The sequence below is a fragment of the Atractosteus spatula genome, chromosome 5 (assembly GCF_055471065.1).
Source record: "Atractosteus spatula isolate fAtrSpa1 chromosome 5, fAtrSpa1.hap1, whole genome shotgun sequence".
In the NCBI taxonomy this organism is placed as follows: domain Eukaryota; kingdom Metazoa; phylum Chordata; class Actinopteri; order Semionotiformes; family Lepisosteidae; genus Atractosteus; species Atractosteus spatula.
Genome location: NC_142710.1, coordinates 13,242,859 through 13,259,329, shown reverse-complemented (window position 1 = coordinate 13,259,329; position 16,471 = coordinate 13,242,859). Strand labels below are relative to the sequence as shown.

General features: G+C 49.4%; 1 protein-coding gene across 2 annotated transcripts; it reads right to left on the bottom strand.

Moving 5' to 3' along the window:
• Positions 1 to 911: 911 nt before the first annotated feature.
• LOC148834178 (E3 ubiquitin-protein ligase TRIM21-like) lies at positions 912 to 10,122 on the bottom strand. 2 transcript variants are annotated; one of them, XM_088916933.1, is made up of 7 exons: positions 10,041 to 10,122; positions 8,672 to 9,249; positions 6,864 to 6,959; positions 5,368 to 5,601; positions 3,373 to 3,520; positions 2,802 to 2,828; positions 912 to 2,667 (listed from the first exon to the last, which is right to left on the bottom strand). In XM_088916933.1, exons 2-7 carry the CDS (start codon positions 9,245 to 9,247, stop codon positions 2,123 to 2,125), a joined length of 1,626 nt encoding a protein of 541 aa, XP_088773059.1. In that variant the 5' UTR covers positions 9,248 to 9,249; positions 10,041 to 10,122; the 3' UTR covers positions 912 to 2,122. The 2 variants fall into 2 exon arrangements, with proteins under 2 accessions (XP_088773059.1, XP_088773057.1); XM_088916931.1 differs by lacking the exon at positions 10,041 to 10,122 and having other exon boundaries at positions 8,672 to 9,277.
• Positions 10,123 to 16,471: the final 6,349 nt, after the last annotated feature.

Below are 16,471 nucleotides of genomic sequence, written 5' to 3'. Positions count from 1 at the left end.
AGATCTCCAGGACCAGGGCTGGGGTCCCTGTACTGACTGGATCAGAGATCTCCAGCACCAGGGCTGGGGTCCCTGTACTGACTGGATCAGAGATCTCCAGGACCAGGGCTGGGGTCCCTGTACTGACTGGATCAGAGATCTCCAGCACCAGGGCTGGGGTCCCTGTACTGACTGGATCAGAGATCTCCAGGACCAGGGCTGGGGTCCCTGTACTGACTGCATCAGAGATCTCCAGGACCAGCAGACAACAGTCATGCTCAGCCACATACTTTATACAGCAGGACTCCGAGACAAAGCAACATGAGCTCTGTGGGCAGAAGAGCAGGAGGCAGCCTTGTGCGGTTGCAGGCTTTATTGAGCTCAGTAAGTACAGCACCGCGGCGCTGGGTCTGCCCTGCAGCACAGACACTGCAAGAGCTTATCTACCAGCTCAGAGAGAAGGTCGTATCACTCTGTCAGAGTTTGTCCTGTTCTTTGATATATGATTACTTCTACTCTTAACACCCTGTGGCAGGAAAGAGGTGGCTGCAGCTGTGAAAGCAAATCAGTTTTATCCTGAACTATCATACCTGTAAGTAAAGGCTGAGCTATCATACCTGTTGGTAAAGGCTGAGCTATCATACCTGTAAGTAAAGGCTGAACTATCTTAACTGTAGGTAAAGGCTGAGCTATCATACCTGTAGGTTAAGGCTGAGCTATCATACCTGTAAGTAAAGGCTGAACTATCTTAACTGTAGGTAAAGGCTGAGCTATCATACCTGTAGGTTAAGGCTGAGCTATCATACCTGTAAGTAAAGGCTAAACTATCTTAACTGTTGGTAAAGCCTGCTTAAGCAGTAAAACCATCATGCAGGATATAGGCAATAAATATACGTCCCATTTCAGACTCATGGTGGATGTTTCCTGGGTCTGGAAGGTGTAACAGGGCTCGGAGCACTGGGAGCCTTGCAGAAGTGGCGCCTCCCCCCTCTGACAGTGTACAACTGTCCCGTGCCAGAGGACCTGCGCTGGCGGAGTTACCCGCTGTCCAGAAGGTGGCGATGCACATGCATGGAGCCTGCAAGTGACCAGGGTTTGAAGCCCAGCAGGGGTAGGGGAAGGCTGCATTCGTCACAAAGCCCGTACACATTGACGCAGGTCAGAGGTAACGTTCTCCGGCCTGACTAGAACACCTCACTTATTATGTCAAAAATCCGTTTAGCTCTTTAGGTTAATTATATGAGTCTTGTGCAATTAGCCCCGGGGGCAGACATTCTCATCCCCTTGGCTTGGGGGAGGCAGAATCCCACTGGCTGGTAGCTACTCTCCTTTCTCAGGAAACCAAGGTCATAGCAGTGGCCAAATACAAAGACAGCTGCTACTCTTGCAGAACTGTAACTGCATGGAACTGGGCAGCAATACATTCAGAGGAACAGAAGAAAGGTTACCAATGAGAAGAGGCCATTAGATACTTATTAGCTTATTGATCCAGGGATTCAACAGCACGGCTGGGCATCTTGTTCCACACTTCCACAACCCTCTGTGTCAAATGCCTCCTGTCCTGATTGGATGATCACTAGGGAATCGCCTTTAATAACATGGCTGTGCAGCCTGTTCTCAGTTTTAAATACAGCTCCCTGTAGTTTCCACTTGTATCCTCTGGTTCATGTTTCAATGTTCATTTGGAAAAAGGGTAGACATTGTTGGACCCTTTGAGGATTTTGAATGTCTGTATCAGGTCACCTTTTAATCTTCTCTATTCAAGGCTAAAGAGACTCAAATCCTCCAGGCTGTCAGCGTAGGATTCTCCCTTCAGACTAAAGAGACTCAGTTCCTACAGCCCGTCAGTGCGGGACACTCCCTTCAGACTAAAGAGACTCAGTTCCTACAGCCTGTCAGTGCAGGACACTCCCTTCAGACTAAAGAGACGCAGTTCCTCCAGCCTGTCAGTGTGAGACACTCCCTTCAGACTAAAGAGACTCAGTTCCTCCAGTCTGTCAGTGCGGGACACTGCCTTCAGACTAAAGAGACTCAGTTCCTTCAGCCAGTCAGTGCGGGACACTCCCTTCAGACTAAAGAGACTCAGTTCCTGACCAGCTGCAGTCTGTGTACCCCAGTGATGGCAGGTGGCTAGTCAGCTGATTCAGTCTGCGTGCCTGACGGGAGAGAGGATCAGAGGGGCTGAGTTTGTGCCGTCCTGGTTCATACGGGGGCTGAAGTACGGGTAGAGTATCTCAGTGAAGGAGGCCGTGAAGGTGTAGATATGAGAGCTGGCCTCCACATTGTAAAAGGACACCTGCCCCCTCTCATAGTCCACATACACCCCCACCTTCCGGGGCTTCGGGCTCAGGGGCAGGGGGATGGGCTGTCCAGCCAGGGCCCGGAGCTCGTCCCCATTCCTCAGGCCCACAGTCCAGTATCCCTTCCTGGGGCTCAGGGACACCTTGCCCTTCCTGTCCACGGACTCCCTGGCCACCCCCAGCGTCCAGCCCGTCTTGCCCCCCACCTCCACCTCCCAGTAGCACCTCCCCCCGGCGAAGCCCGGCCAGCCCAGCACGCTGAGACAGGAGTCAAACCTCTCGGGCCGGGGCGGGAGGTCCCGGGGCGTGTCGCTGAGTCTCACCTGGGTCCCGTCCGGGGACAGGCTGAGCCAGGGGCCCGCGGTGTCGGGGTCCAGGGACACGGCCACTGCGGAAACAACGAAGGGGCAACCCATCGGTGAACGCCAGCCAGCCGGCGGTTCACAAACGATGTAACAAAAAAAAGACGTAGCGCCTGCCTGCGCTCAGAGGACTTCCCTGTCCAGGTGAGAAACCACACACCTGCATGTCTCTGGACCGCCTTCAGCTCTGCAAGGAAGACAACAGCGGAAACCTCTATTACCCCATCTGGAAAACGAGCACTGGAGCCTGATTTAGTGTGGACTATCACCCACCCATCCTTCCATGATCTAATCACTTTAGCCAGTACAGGGTCACAGGGGAGCCAGGCCAGGGGCACAAGGCAGGGTACACCCTGGACAGGACACCAGTCCACCCACACAGACACTCGCACCATGGCCAGTCTTCCCAGAAGGCAATGACCAAGGACTACCAGCATGTTCTTTGGACTGTGGGAGGAAACCCATGTGAACATGGGGAGAACATGCAAACTCCACACAGACAGCACCCCAGGAACTGAACCCAGGGCCCCAGGGATTGTGAGGCAGCAATGTTGACCACTGCACCACTGTAGAACATCAATCCAACCTGAAGACAAGACTAAACATTTCATGCCTTGTTTGTGCAGCATAAGACAAATAAAAAGGCTGGAAGAAAGTCAGGTTCTTATAAAGCATTATACTAAAAAAAGTCTCACTACTATTCATTCGAGACAGCGATTGGCAGGACATACCAAGCGCAGAGAACTTCTTCGCTTCCTCGCTGAAGCTGTCCGCCAGGCGACAGACCGCTCTGCTGACGGCGCCCGGGCACGGGTCCGAGTGAACGGTGACGTCAGACCAGTCCTTGGCTTGCGGAGGGGAGCTCAGGGAGGGGAAACGCTACAGTAGAGAGAGAGGAGACTTTGGGCATTGCGAGCTGTTAGCACGTACTGTATGTCCCCTATTGCTCGCCATACCTATAAGATTGAAGATGATGGGATAGTGTCGAGACGTACTTTTTTTAACGTTTTATTTATAACCATTAACAGAAAACGTGTAATAATAAGTTACAAACCTACCCCTTAAATTTCTGACGTGTGGTCCGTCCGCTTCGCGTCATACGGCTTTTCTTTTACAAGTGGCGACTGTCGAATCACAGCCGGGCGCTACGTCAGCTTGTTCAGTCAACAATTACGAGCTTTCTGCTTGACATCAACAGACACTTCGTTCTTCACGGAGAATAGCCTCGGCCAGCCCTTCGTGCTGAGCTCCACTGGCGCAGTGAGATCTTGATTCGAGAGTGACAGCGAGAGCGCACTACCACTTCAGGGCCACAGGACATCCTAATTATCGGTGGCATTGTAGTATAATGTTTGTATTGGCACTAATATGTGTGTTAGGAGAAAAGGCTAGGCGCTGTACAATAGTTAAAATGTGGTCCATTTGAAATAAATCCCAAAGGAAGGGAAGCAGGATGGAACAAACAGCACGGGACAATAAACCAAATCAAGAAGTGTGATCTTCTTAAGCCCGTACACAGTCCAGATGTGACAGGTTCCTGTTATCTACGTACTTTTACACCATTCACTTCAGACACAAGAACATTTGCCTGAGCTAGTTTGTGAAAATCCCATTTTTATGTTGAGCAAAACTAATTTAGTTGGGACGAGCCGGCAATGAACACGTCGACTCAACATTTCTGGCCAGATACTGTAACTATATAAACTTTAGACAGTTGCACATAGTAGCCAACATGCTCAAAACGACCTCTGAGCCGAGGTAAACTTTGGAAAATTGTACTCTGATTTGGAAAATCCAGAATACTGTCTGGTCAAACTCTACATTGGCAAATTTGTCTTAATTGGAAGGACGAAGGCCAGCACAGTGGGGGCAGTGGCCAGCACTGCTGCCTTGCAGCACTGGGGCCCTGGGTTCAATTCTGGACTGCGGTACATTCTGTGTGGAGTTTGCATGTTCTGTTCGTGTTCATGCAGGTTTACCTCCAGGTGCTCTGGTTTCCTCCCACCGATCAAGGATGCCAGGAGGTGAACTGGCACTGGTGTAAGTGTGTGTGTGTCTGCCCTGCCCTCGCGCCTGTGGCTTGCTGGGATAGACTCCAGCTACCCTGAAGAGACTGAAGCAGTTACAAAATGGATGGATGACAATTGTGCCTGTGAGGTAGCGCTGTTTCCTGTATTACGCCATCTGACTATTTTCTGCAAGTTCTCTCGAATAAAGTCCGAGTGAGACGTAAAACCGAGGTCCTGACTCTCTGTGGTCATTAAAAATCCCAGGGCGTTTCTCGAAAAGAGTAGGGGTGTAACCCCGGCGTCCTGGCCAGAATTCCCCATTGGCCCTTATCAATCATGGCCTCCTAATAATCCCCATCTTTGAATTGGTTTCTTTACTCTGCTCTCCTCCCCACTAATAGCTGGTGTGTGGTGAGCATTCTGGCGCACTATGGCTGATGTCGCATCATCCAGGTGGGGCTGCACATTGGTGGTGGTGGAGGGGAGTGCTTATTACCTGTAAAGCGCTTTGAGTGGAGTGTCCAGAAAAGCGCTATATAAGTGTAAGCAATTATTATTATTATTACATTGGAATTGATGTGATGGGCTGGTGTCCTGTCCAGGCTGTATCCTTCCTTGTGCCCAGTGCTTGCTGGGATAGACTCTGGCTCCTCCATGACCCTGTTCTGGGTGAAGTGTTTAGAAAATGGATGGGTGGTAGAAGAGGCGTCTACTGACCCTTAGGAAGTGGAGGTGGTCCTCAGTGTGGCAGAGCTGCTCCAGCTCAGTGTTTCTCCTCTTTAGCTCAGCGATTTCCTGCTCTAGCTCTTGAATGATCCCTTCAGCCCTCCTCTCTGCTGCTCTCTGCTTCTCCTCAATCAGCTCGATGAGCTCACCCTGGCTTCTCTCGACGGAGTTTCGAAGTGCAGTGAAGACATCCACACTGTCCTCAATCTCTGCCTGCGCACAGCTCTGAGGAGACAGCAGGAAACATGCAGGGAGTATGATGTCACATCACATGTCAACAGCAAGCATGTGGCCTTAGGCATGTATATTACCTATAACTTGTTAAGATAATAATAATTGCTTACACTTATATAGCACTTTTCTGGACACTCCACTCAAAGCACTTTACAAGTAATGGGGAATCCCACTACCACCACCAGTGTGCAGCCCCACCTGTATGATGTGACAGCAGCCATAGTGCGCCAGAACGCTCACCACACATCAGCTATTAGTGGGGAGGAGAGCAGAGTTTATGAAGCCAATTCATAGATGGGGATTATTGGGGGCCATGACTGGTAAGGGCCAATGAGAAATTTTGCCAGGACACCGGGCTAACAACCCTACTCTTTTCAAGAAACACGCTAGGATTTTTAATGACCACAGAGAGTCAGGACCTCAGTTTTACATCTCATCCGAAGGACGGCGCCTGTTTACAGTATAGTGTCCCCATTACTATACTGGGACTTTAGGACCCACACAGACCACAGGTAGAGCCCCCTGCTGACCCCACTAACACCTCTTCTAGCAGCAACCTCAGCTTTCCCAGAAGGTCTCCCCTCCAGGTACTGACCAGGCTCACACCTGCTGAGCTTCAGTGGGCTGCTAGATATGGCTGCAGGGTGATATGTAGTTTTAAGACAGTTTTAAGCTTTATATGTATTGTATATATTATAAATGTGATTAATTGTAATTGAAATAATAAAAAATAAGACATGGTATTATACAGAAAGAACCCATTCCAGATATTTTATTTACATTTTTCTATTATTATTTTTTTATGAAAATCTACTTCTGGAAAGGTAGTGATGCTTGCAAATGCATATATTAAAAGCAGAAAGTAATTTCTTGCAGTTTCGTTTTCCTGTGGCAGTACATTCAATAGTGCAGAGGTACTGTAGTCAGTGGCAGTTCCATCGTCTTTTATAACTTGGATTGCTATCGCTCTTGGTCTATCTCATATACTGGCACATTAATACAATGTCTCTCAGTGTTTCAGTGCCCAGCTCATCACTGCCTGTGAACCTCAGAGCCCTACCTTAACCAGTCTGTAAGATTTGATAAGGCTCTAGACAGGACTCACTGTGTCTAGAACAGAGCAGTGACCCCAGCATTGAGCCCTGCAGTACCCCACTCAGAAAGACTGACAGGACTCACAGTGTCTCATAGAGAGCAGTGTCCCCAGCACTGAGCCCTGCAGTACCCCACTCAGAAACACTGACAGGACTCACTTTGCTGAGCTCCACTGCCTGTTTGATCTCCTCCACCTTCATCAGTCTGTCCTGGATCATCTGTCGTACCTCTGCCTCAGTCTTCCTCAGCTCAGTCTGTGGACATATAGATTTATTTATGTATACAATATATCAGATGCACTGTGTTTGGTTGGTATGAGAGATAATGCTTTCCATTTAGGCCAAAAAGTTTACATTTTCTCTCATCTGACCACAAAATATTGAAATATTTGCATTGTCCCTAAAATGCATTGCTGCAAACTCCACATCATATTTATATGTTTTTTTCTCAGGTATATATGTACAAGCACCCTTTATGGAGAGACTGGGATATTATTGATTCACGGGTATTTTCTCCCATCTCAGCCAGTGAGAATCACATGAAAATGTAGGACTCTGGGAAATGAATTCATTGCACGTTCGTTAACCAAGACCTTCCCTTTCCAAATCCGTGCTGGCCATTTCCTAAGTATTCTTCTACATCAGCGCTTTTATGTTCAAACATTCGGCTGGTATCAGGTTCAGCCCTGCCCCCCTTCTCATACACTGATGTTACATGTGCAATATTTTCTAATCTGTGCGTCCTGTTCCCATTCTGTGTGAAAGCTGAAATATCCTTGCTGGGCACTGAAGAAATCACTCACTGATCAGATTCTTGAGGTGAGTTGGAAAGCAGGTCTTTATTGTACAGTATGCATACAGGAGCCCAGTACAGAATACAGTTCTGCATGTAGCTCAAACTGAATACAGCAGTTTCCCTTTTTATACAGTGAGAGTCACACTAATTTAGTCATACAAGAGGAGGCCAAAACAATAGCAGATACTCCAGCAGAAGAAACATCTACAAGATATTTTCTTAGGCAGTTTCAGTTGTTTGCATACCAAGAGAACATTTAGTTTCACAGCAGAATGTCTTTTACCTATTATCTGCTCTGTTACCAGATAAAAGAGTCCTGAGCAGTTGCATTTGTCACCCAGCTACTCTCCAAGGCTAAGGACAGTTGTTCCTTTCTCAGAGCACACAATTCTTAACCCTTTTAATTCCTTTGGGGCTTATTATCCTCTGAACAAATTCCAGTTTCTCCTGCAGTGTTGTAGTTCCTGACGAGAGAAATGTTTGATTCCAAAGTAGAACAAACACACATAGCCCACAAAATAAAGATGAAATATACTGTGCTATACATTCAATATTGTATTAAGGCAAATGCGATGCTGTATCAATACTTTTAATTACGCTCAAACATTTGAGATGAAATGAATAATCATTTGAGATAAGCTTTCTTTTAGCCAATGAATACCATTATAGTAGAAGCCTGCTGTGAAGTATCCCTCCTGTATTTACATCAGCCTAACAATGGTCTCTAGGAGACACAGTGGTACAGTGGTCCGCATTGGTACCTTGAAATGGTGGGACCCTGGGTTCAAGTCTGGCCCTGGGGTGCTGTCTGTGTGGAGTTTGCATGTTCACGAGGGTGTTTTGGTTTTCTCCCAAAGTTCAAAGACAGCCTGGTAGACCCTGCTGTGAGAGTGTATCTGCCCTGCCCTTGCGCCTGTTGCTTGCTGGGATAGACTGTAGCTCCCTGGCGCCCCCTGAAGTGGATGAAGCAGTTACAAAATGGATGGATGTTAATGGTGCCTGTGCAGTAGAGATGTTTCCTTGCGAAGTTGTGGTGCTTCATTGCACTGTCTGACAGTTTTCTGCAAGTTATCTCGAATAAAACCTGAGTACACTGTAGTTAACGGCTTTAATACATTTAGGACATATCGAATAAATGCTTGAAACACAGGATTCGAATCCGAAAACCCACCTTCCTCGCCCTGCATTCCTCCTCTAACGGGACAATGCTGTGGGTCCGGTGGTCTGACTCGGCGCAGAACTGACAAATACAGGTCCGATCGGTCGTGCAGAACAGCTCCAGGAGTCTCTCGTGCCTCTTGCACAGCTTGTGTTTCAGGTGGCTCACTGGCTCGGTCAGTCTGTGTGTCCTGAAGGCAGCTCCTTGATAGTGTGGCTGGATGTGCTCGTCGCAGTAGGAGGCCAGACACACCAGGCAGGACTTCGCCGCCCTGAGCTTCTCCGCGGCGCAGACGTCACAGGGCACCTCCCCGGGCCCGGCGGCGCCCCCGTCAGCGCGGTCTAATCTTGTCCTCCTGAACTGCTCAGCCATTTCCTCAATAAACCTGTTAACGCTGAGATCAGGCCTTAGAGGAAAAGTCTTCTTACACAGCGGGCACTGACACACACCCCCGCTGTCCCAGTACCCCCCGATACAGGCCTGGCAGAAGTTGTGCCCGCAGGGGAGGGAGACCGGGCTGGCGAACACGTCCAGGCAGATCGAGCACAGGAACTGCTCTTCGGACAGCAGGCTGCTGGGTGAGGCCATTTCTGAGAACAGAGAAGTGGCAACAGACATAGATGAGAGGGGAAGATCATCCCATCCATCCATTTTCTAACTGCTTTGTCCAGGACCAGGTCACGGGGGAGCTGGAGTCTATCCCAGCAAGTACTGGGCACAAGGGCACAAGGCAGGGTACACCCTGGATGGGACGCCAGTCATACCGGGGCCGGTTTTCCCAGTAGCCAATTCACACACCTGCACGTCTCTGCTGCCCTCAACTGCAGCTGCAGATGGGAAAGCCTACAGGGAGACACTGAGCAGTGATCCTGCTGAGAAAAGAGGGGCATATTGCCAAAACAGCCGGATACAGCTGCGTCACCAAACGAACAGGATGCGAGAGGAATCAGCACAGTAACCCCCAGACCTGCCGATCGAAAGGGTGAACCGGAGGGAAGATCCCTCTGGACACTGAGGCCTCGGGCGGGAACCGAATCAGATTGGAAGTATCTCTGAAGGTACCGCGAATCCGACGGGATCATCGCTACAGGGACTCCTGACAGCTGTTCTACTTTTCCTGTATCTTCCTGGATCTTCCCAGACCCCGACGGCATCGCAAGCGCTAACTTTCCTTCTAGCTCGGCTCTCTCAGCCGTCAAGGCTGAGTGGGGTCTTCATCGGGGTCTCAGGAGGGGGTGCCCTGTGCGTTTCATCAACAAACCCTCTGGGGGGCTAGACAGCAGAACCCCGCTGTTTAACCGGAGAGAACGTCGCTCTGGAAACCGAGGCCTCAGGCATGAACAGCACCAATAACATCCGACGTTCCCACGACTTGACTTACCCCGGCACTGCAGAAGTTCACTTCCACTTGGAAATCCCAGATTCCTCGAACTTTCTGAGGGCGTTCTCTCATCTGTGGAAAACAACCCCTTTCAGTCCTTATATCGTCATTAGATAAGCTAACAGGGTCCAGCCTTTGAACTGACAGGCGGTTGGATGACCTGGAGAGATTGCAGGCAGCTCTGACGCAGCTTGGAAAGAGTCCCAGCTCTGGAAAAGCCTTTAACTCTTCGCGTCCCCCTGCTCCCCCTCTCCCTTCACTCCTCTGAGAGCCGGTCCTCCTCACACAAGGCCAGGGCTCCAGTCCAGCAGTCCAGCAGGGTGCTCATGCCTTCATGAAGAGGAAACAGGACAGCAGCAGCTCTTCCCAGCGTCAGGGTGCAGCTCTGCAGCTCTCTCTCACTTCTGGACAGAGACGCAGGGGAGCTCCTCCCTCTCCAGAGCTGCTGTGCTGTGTGGCTCCTCTGCTCTTGAAGGAGCAGGATTAACCCTTCCCACCCCGCTGGGCTCCCCGCCTCTCTCAGCACCACTGACACCAGTCCGCTGCCCGGCTGAGTCCCTGAAAATTAAGATTTTATCATCTCGCAAAAGATACATTTAATAGTCAGGAATGCTGCTATGTTGTTTAATGTGCAGGTTTTGGCATGCTTTAATATTAGACAACGAAGATCCTTTTAAAGCAAAAGACAGAGTACTCTGCAGTAGGGGAGCATTTAATTCTTTAAGGAATTCATAGGTGCAGCGTTGATATTACAGCATTACAGTTACAGCAATACATTTTGGTACACAGACTTGTTAACATTGTCTTTCCTACACAGTTTTTTGCCACAGTTCGGGGTGAAGTACTGTATATTTGCCTGGATGTATTTGAAAATGACTGCTACTGCTTTCACTTTGAACCTAAATGGAGCAATAGTGTCAAAAAAGGACAGTAGAATATCTTCGGACAACAGATGTTACTAGCAGGATTTTTTCTGATTTTCTTTGGAGTGTGCACTGGCAGAAGAAATCACTTTGTAACAGGGGGAACAGTGACTGCGTTACAAAGATCACTCTTCTCTGGTCTACAAAGTGGCTGCATGAGAATTACGGACCTCACACAAACGCACACGATGGAGGGTTAAATTCACAGCACCGGCTTCTGAACTCTGGACTCCTCTCTGCTGAAGAAGAAGAGCCCAGAATTGTTTGTGATGTGTGTTGCTTGTGTAGGCAAACAAGCTATGGGAACTCAGGGGAAAAACAAAGCAACACAAAAACAGAAACTCACTAAAACAAAGCAGAACCCTGAATCCACAAGGGTTCTGAATTCCCATCGCACAAAATGGATGAGCTATGTGGTTCAGAATTTCTTGAACATTTCTGTTTTGTTGATGAACGTATGAGTTGCACTTGACAGATGACTGCACAGGCTTAGAAATTTGATCTTTCTGTCCGGAGTTTCCTTTACAGCTTGTGGAGTTTCCTGTCCCTTCTGTAGTGTGTTTTTCTTTTTTTGCAACAAGCTTATTGCAAGACGTGTTTGTCTCAGGGATGTGCAGGGTTTTTCACAGATCATCCAACCAATTTCTGCGTGCCTCTCCCAGCAAGCAAGGGGCGCACGGCAGGGTACAACCTGGATAGGACGCCAGTCCATTGCAAGGCAGACACACACCCAGGTCAATTTTCTCAGAAGCCAATTAAGTTACCAGGATGTCTTGAACTGTGGGAGAAAACCCAAGCACTCAGAGGAAACCCAGATGAACCAGGGGAGAACATGCAAACTCCACATAGACAGCACCCCAGGAACTGAATCTAGGACCCCCACCACTGTGTGGCCATAATATTAACCACTGTGCCACTGATCCACCCATAACTAAGCAAGTTCTAAAAAATTATAAATGATTTTAGTGTTCTTTAGTTCTTTAAATCTGTTTTTGTGACTTTTCTCAGGTATTGATGATACCTGGGCTGGTGCTACAGGTAATAATAATAATAATAATAATTGCTTACACTTATATGGCACTTTTCTGGACACTCCACTCAAAGCTCTTTACAGTCAATGGGGATCCCCTCCACCAGCACCAGTGTGCAGCCCTACCTGGAAGATGCTCCAGTCTGCTCACACACACCAGTTCTCAGTGGGGAGGAGAGCAGAGTAATAAAGCCAATTCATATAGGTGTATTATTAGGAGGCCAATGGGAAATTTGGCCAAGACGCCGGGGTTACACCCCTGCTCTTTACAAGAAACGCCCTGGGATTTTTAATGACCACAGAGTCAGGACCTCGGTTTTGTCTCATCCGAAGGACGGCGCCTGTTTACAGTATAGTGTCCCCATCACTATAATGGGACATTAGGACCCACATGGACCACAGGGTGAGCGCCCCCTGCTGCCTCCACTAACACCCCTTCCAGCAGTAACCTTAGTTTTCCCCAGGAGTCTCCCCTCCAGGTACTGACCAGGCTCACACCTGCTGAGCCGCAGTGGGCTGCCAGTTGTGAGTTGCAGAGTGATTTGGCTGCTGGCCGTAGATAACATGTTACTTTCCAAAACTGGGAAATAAAATATATTTGATATTGACCGGCTGCGTCTTGCATTAGGATTTGTGCCAGGAAGGGAGATAGATTGTATTTTCACAGTATGGTGGATTTCAAACCATGGTTTTATCAGTTACACAATAGAATCCGTACGGATGTCTGACAAAGTCTGTGAGTGGCTTTGTATTGCCAACTGATTTCACTTGGTCATTTGCATTTGGCAGAGACAAACATCAAGATTTTTCAGATTTCAAGTTTTTCTGTGGACTTTAAACCACAATTTTTCCATTTCACGCCCAGAACCCCGGCCACCGCTGTTACGGTTTTAGGTTAGTCGAAGCATATCTTGACACTACAAGTGGAAAAGCATCACAGGACACATAGGAACTCTCATTTAAAAGCTTTATTTCAGAAGAAAAAATGAGAAATGACAAAAGGAGTGCATTATAGCTGATTCTTTATAGTGGCATACACTATTCAGTTCGAAAGCTGCTCCTTTGTTGTGGGGATCTAACTATCAGTCGCACACACCATGTCACCTGGTTCCAGACGCAGGGCGACGCAGCTGACTTGATGAGATGACTGGGTGGGCCAGTCGAGAGATGGAGGCAGCAGGGAGATGGTCTCGAGGTCTGATGCAGGGGGGATCTAATGAGAGATACACCTTCGACGGTGTAGTTCCAGGTGAAGGGGCAGAAGAGACTGAACGATTCGACCTCACTTTACTCCAACCGTTCCTACTGAAATCACCATTAATGATCACTCCTATTGGTTTAACGTTTGATCCTCAAATGATCACCGTTGATTGGTTTATTATCACTCACATACTGTGTACGTAACCACCCTTCAGTGTTAGTGTCATTTTGAATCACCCCAGCTTGTGCCTCTGGTTAAAGCTATATGAAAAGTCACTTATTCATGTATACTGACACTGCTGAACCAGCTGCCTGACCGCCCACAGAAAAGTTTGAGAATTAATCACTGGAATGTCAAGGAAGATGTAACACGACCTTGATAGAGGGGACCAGTGGATGGTGGTACTACAACATCCCAATAAGAGTTGGCATGAGCTGGTTTTCAGGGAACATCGGGGGGGACAGGTACCACCCCTGCAGGTTCAAGAAGGGGGCTCTAAGTCCATCCCCGTGTCTCAGGGTGGCTACGGAGAACCTCCTTATTTGGCCCCGAGTTCCAGTGATGAAAGTGAGGAGTATGATGGGCTGTAATTGGGGAGGGTAAATGTAAGAGAAGAGATCAGAACACTTTATTGGCCACATACAATCTCTTGCATTAGGAATTTGTCTTTTCACAGACCCCAACTTGCTCTCCAGGAGACACACAGACAGGGAGAGAAGCTGGGGGTCAGAGCACAGGGTCAGCCATTTATACAGCACCTCTGGAGCAGCTGGGGTTGAGAGCCCTGCTCAGGAGCCCAACGGAGTAGGATTCCTCTGCCGGCCACAGGATTCAAACCAGCCACAGGCACACAGTCTTAGCCACAGAGCCACCGCACCGCATCACAGATGTGATGGTCAGGTGGTGATCATTTACTGCACTGCGCAACGTATCAACCAATTAACAGAGGAAGTGATAGTCGGTCAGCCACACCCACCTGGAAGTGTATTTAACCTCTGATGCTTGCCTTGAGTTTGGGAATACAACTACCGTGAATACAAGAAGAAAATCCATCTCGCTGCTGTCTCCGGCCTCGGGTATTTTTGGATGTCCTCACTACGTGCTCCTTACACAAGCCAAGACAAATCGAGGACTCGGGCATCAAGAAAAACCCTCTGTCGGGCCTGGAATAAGACCAGGCCCAACACCCAGGCCGTTCTCCCACACAAATATCCACACAGCAAAGGTGGCGTTGGGGCCGGGATGATAAGAGGACACTAGGAGAAGTGGAGATCTTACAAGAAGAGCTGTAAGAAACAGGGGAGAGACAGAAACTCCACTGCTGGTGGAACAGGATCCCTGCTCTGCCCCCTCAGTTACAGAGGTCCCTTTTGCAGCACGTGGCTTTGAAGTAGCGAGAGGACTGCAGGCTGAAGCAGTCCGGTCCTTTGATGCATCGGCGGAAATACCCATCTGCAAGACAGAGACAGGAGGTGGAGGCTGGGGGGAATCTGAGGGCGTTTTCTCAAGCCATCATTGTTTCATGTCATTTAAAGGGCTAGAACTGAGCCTAGTTTTTCACGATTGGTCTGCACAGGAGCGGTGACTAGATTGCACAAGGAGGTTGCACGTTGAGGTTTCCCTGTATCCGTGAGAGTCAGTGTCTGTGCTCACTCAGCAGGTGCGCTTTACATTCCACGCACACATGAAGCGGCTGCAGCTGTTGTTTCACTTGGGAAAACCAGAACGTGCAAGGTCTGTACTCAGGAAGTTTTCATTAAACGTCAGACCCTAACAAACAGAAATGGTTCTTGCTTACAGGGGAAGGTGATGAAGAACATGCAGACACAGCAGTGCTGTCGACAGTGGTCTTACAGGGGGAGGCGATGAAGAGCATGCAGACACAGCAGTGCTGTTGCCAGTGGACTTACAGGGGGAGGCGATGAAGAGCATGCAGACACAGCAGTGCTGTTGCCAGTGGACTTACAGGGGGAGGCGATGAAGAGCATGCAGACACAGCAGTGCTGTTGCCAGTGGTCTTACAGGGGGAGGCGATGAAGAGCATGCAGACACAGCAGTGCTGTTGCCAGTGGTCTTACAGGGGGAGGCGATGAAGAGCATGCAGACACAGCAGTGCTGTTGACAGTGGACTTACAGGGGGAGGCGATGAAGAGCATGCAGACACAGCAGTGCTGTTGACAGTGGACTTACAGGGGGAGGCGATGAAGAGCATGCAGACACAGCAGTGCTGTTGCCAGTGGTCTTACAGGGGGAGGCGATGAAGAGCATGCAGACACAGCAGTGCTGTTGCCAGTGGACTTACAGGGGGAGGGGATGAAGATGGCGCGGACACAGTAGTTCTGGTCATGACCACATGTCTCCACGGTGGGGGTGCAGGCACTGCCGGGGCTGTTGGCGATGCAGCGGTTGCACTTCAGAGCCTGTCCTGCAAAGAACGAGTGAAGATCCCCATTCAGAGCAGTGAGCGGGCGTCTGTCTGTTGCCCGTGTGCGCTACTACTCCATCAAGAGAACGCACGTCTGGGGTGGCTCCCAGGGTGAGGTGCGCGCTAATTCTGGGGCCTTCCAATTCTGCCCTCCTCCACAAACCTCCTGACGAGCCAGAGGTCAACTAAAAGGACCGGCAGGCAGATGAAACGTTTCAAGATTGCATCCAGTGCATTTTTTTCCTTTGGTTTCAGTGCACACGTTGTTGCGGCAGAAATAATGGGCGAGGGTGACCGCACCACCTCGCACAACATCTTTCTACTAGTTCGTCTCTTCGGTGATCTGTCACGTGCGATATTTTAGCCAGTAGAGGGCGATCTACTCACAAGCAGAGTTCGGTTTCTTGAAGCAACTCGGCGACATGAAAGAGGCCAGGCAAGCATGAAAGAAGCACCCACAGCCTCTCTCGGCATGGGTGCACGTCTGCTTTTCTGAATGACCTTGGCTCCCATTGTCGCTGACTGCTAGCGGAAACTGGGGGGTGAGGGACAGATGGAACCTAGCTGTAATTAACCCTCGATCGAGTTCTTCCTGGGGGAAATGTGGTAGCACAGTGGTCAGTATTGCTACCACGCAGTGCTCGGGCCTCGGGTTCAATTTGGACCTGGGGTGCTATTTGGGTGGAGTTTGCGTGTTCTCTCTGGGTTTGCTCCAGTTTCCTCCTACTGCCACAGACATGCTTGTAGGTTAATTGGCTTCTGGGAAAACTGGCCCTGGTGTGTGTGGGTTTGTGTCTGTCTGTCCTGTGACGGACTGGTGTCCGGTCCAGGGTGAACCCTGCCTTGCGCCTG

Bases quoted from the DNA above. Each gene is read 5' to 3' on its own strand.
- LOC148834178 (XM_088916931.1), bottom strand. From the start codon at position 9,277: ATGTCTGTTGCCACTTCTCTGTTCTCAGAAATGGCCTCACCCAGCAGC. The intron at 5,602-6,863 runs GTGAGTCCTGTC...CTGTCTCCTCAG, and splicing joins AGGCAGTGGAGCTCAGCAAA to AGCTGTGCGCAGGCAGAGAT. The intron at 2,668-2,801 runs GTGTGTGGTTTC...TTGTTTCCGCAG, and splicing joins GGCGGTCCAGAGACATGCAG to TGGCCGTGTCCCTGGACCCC.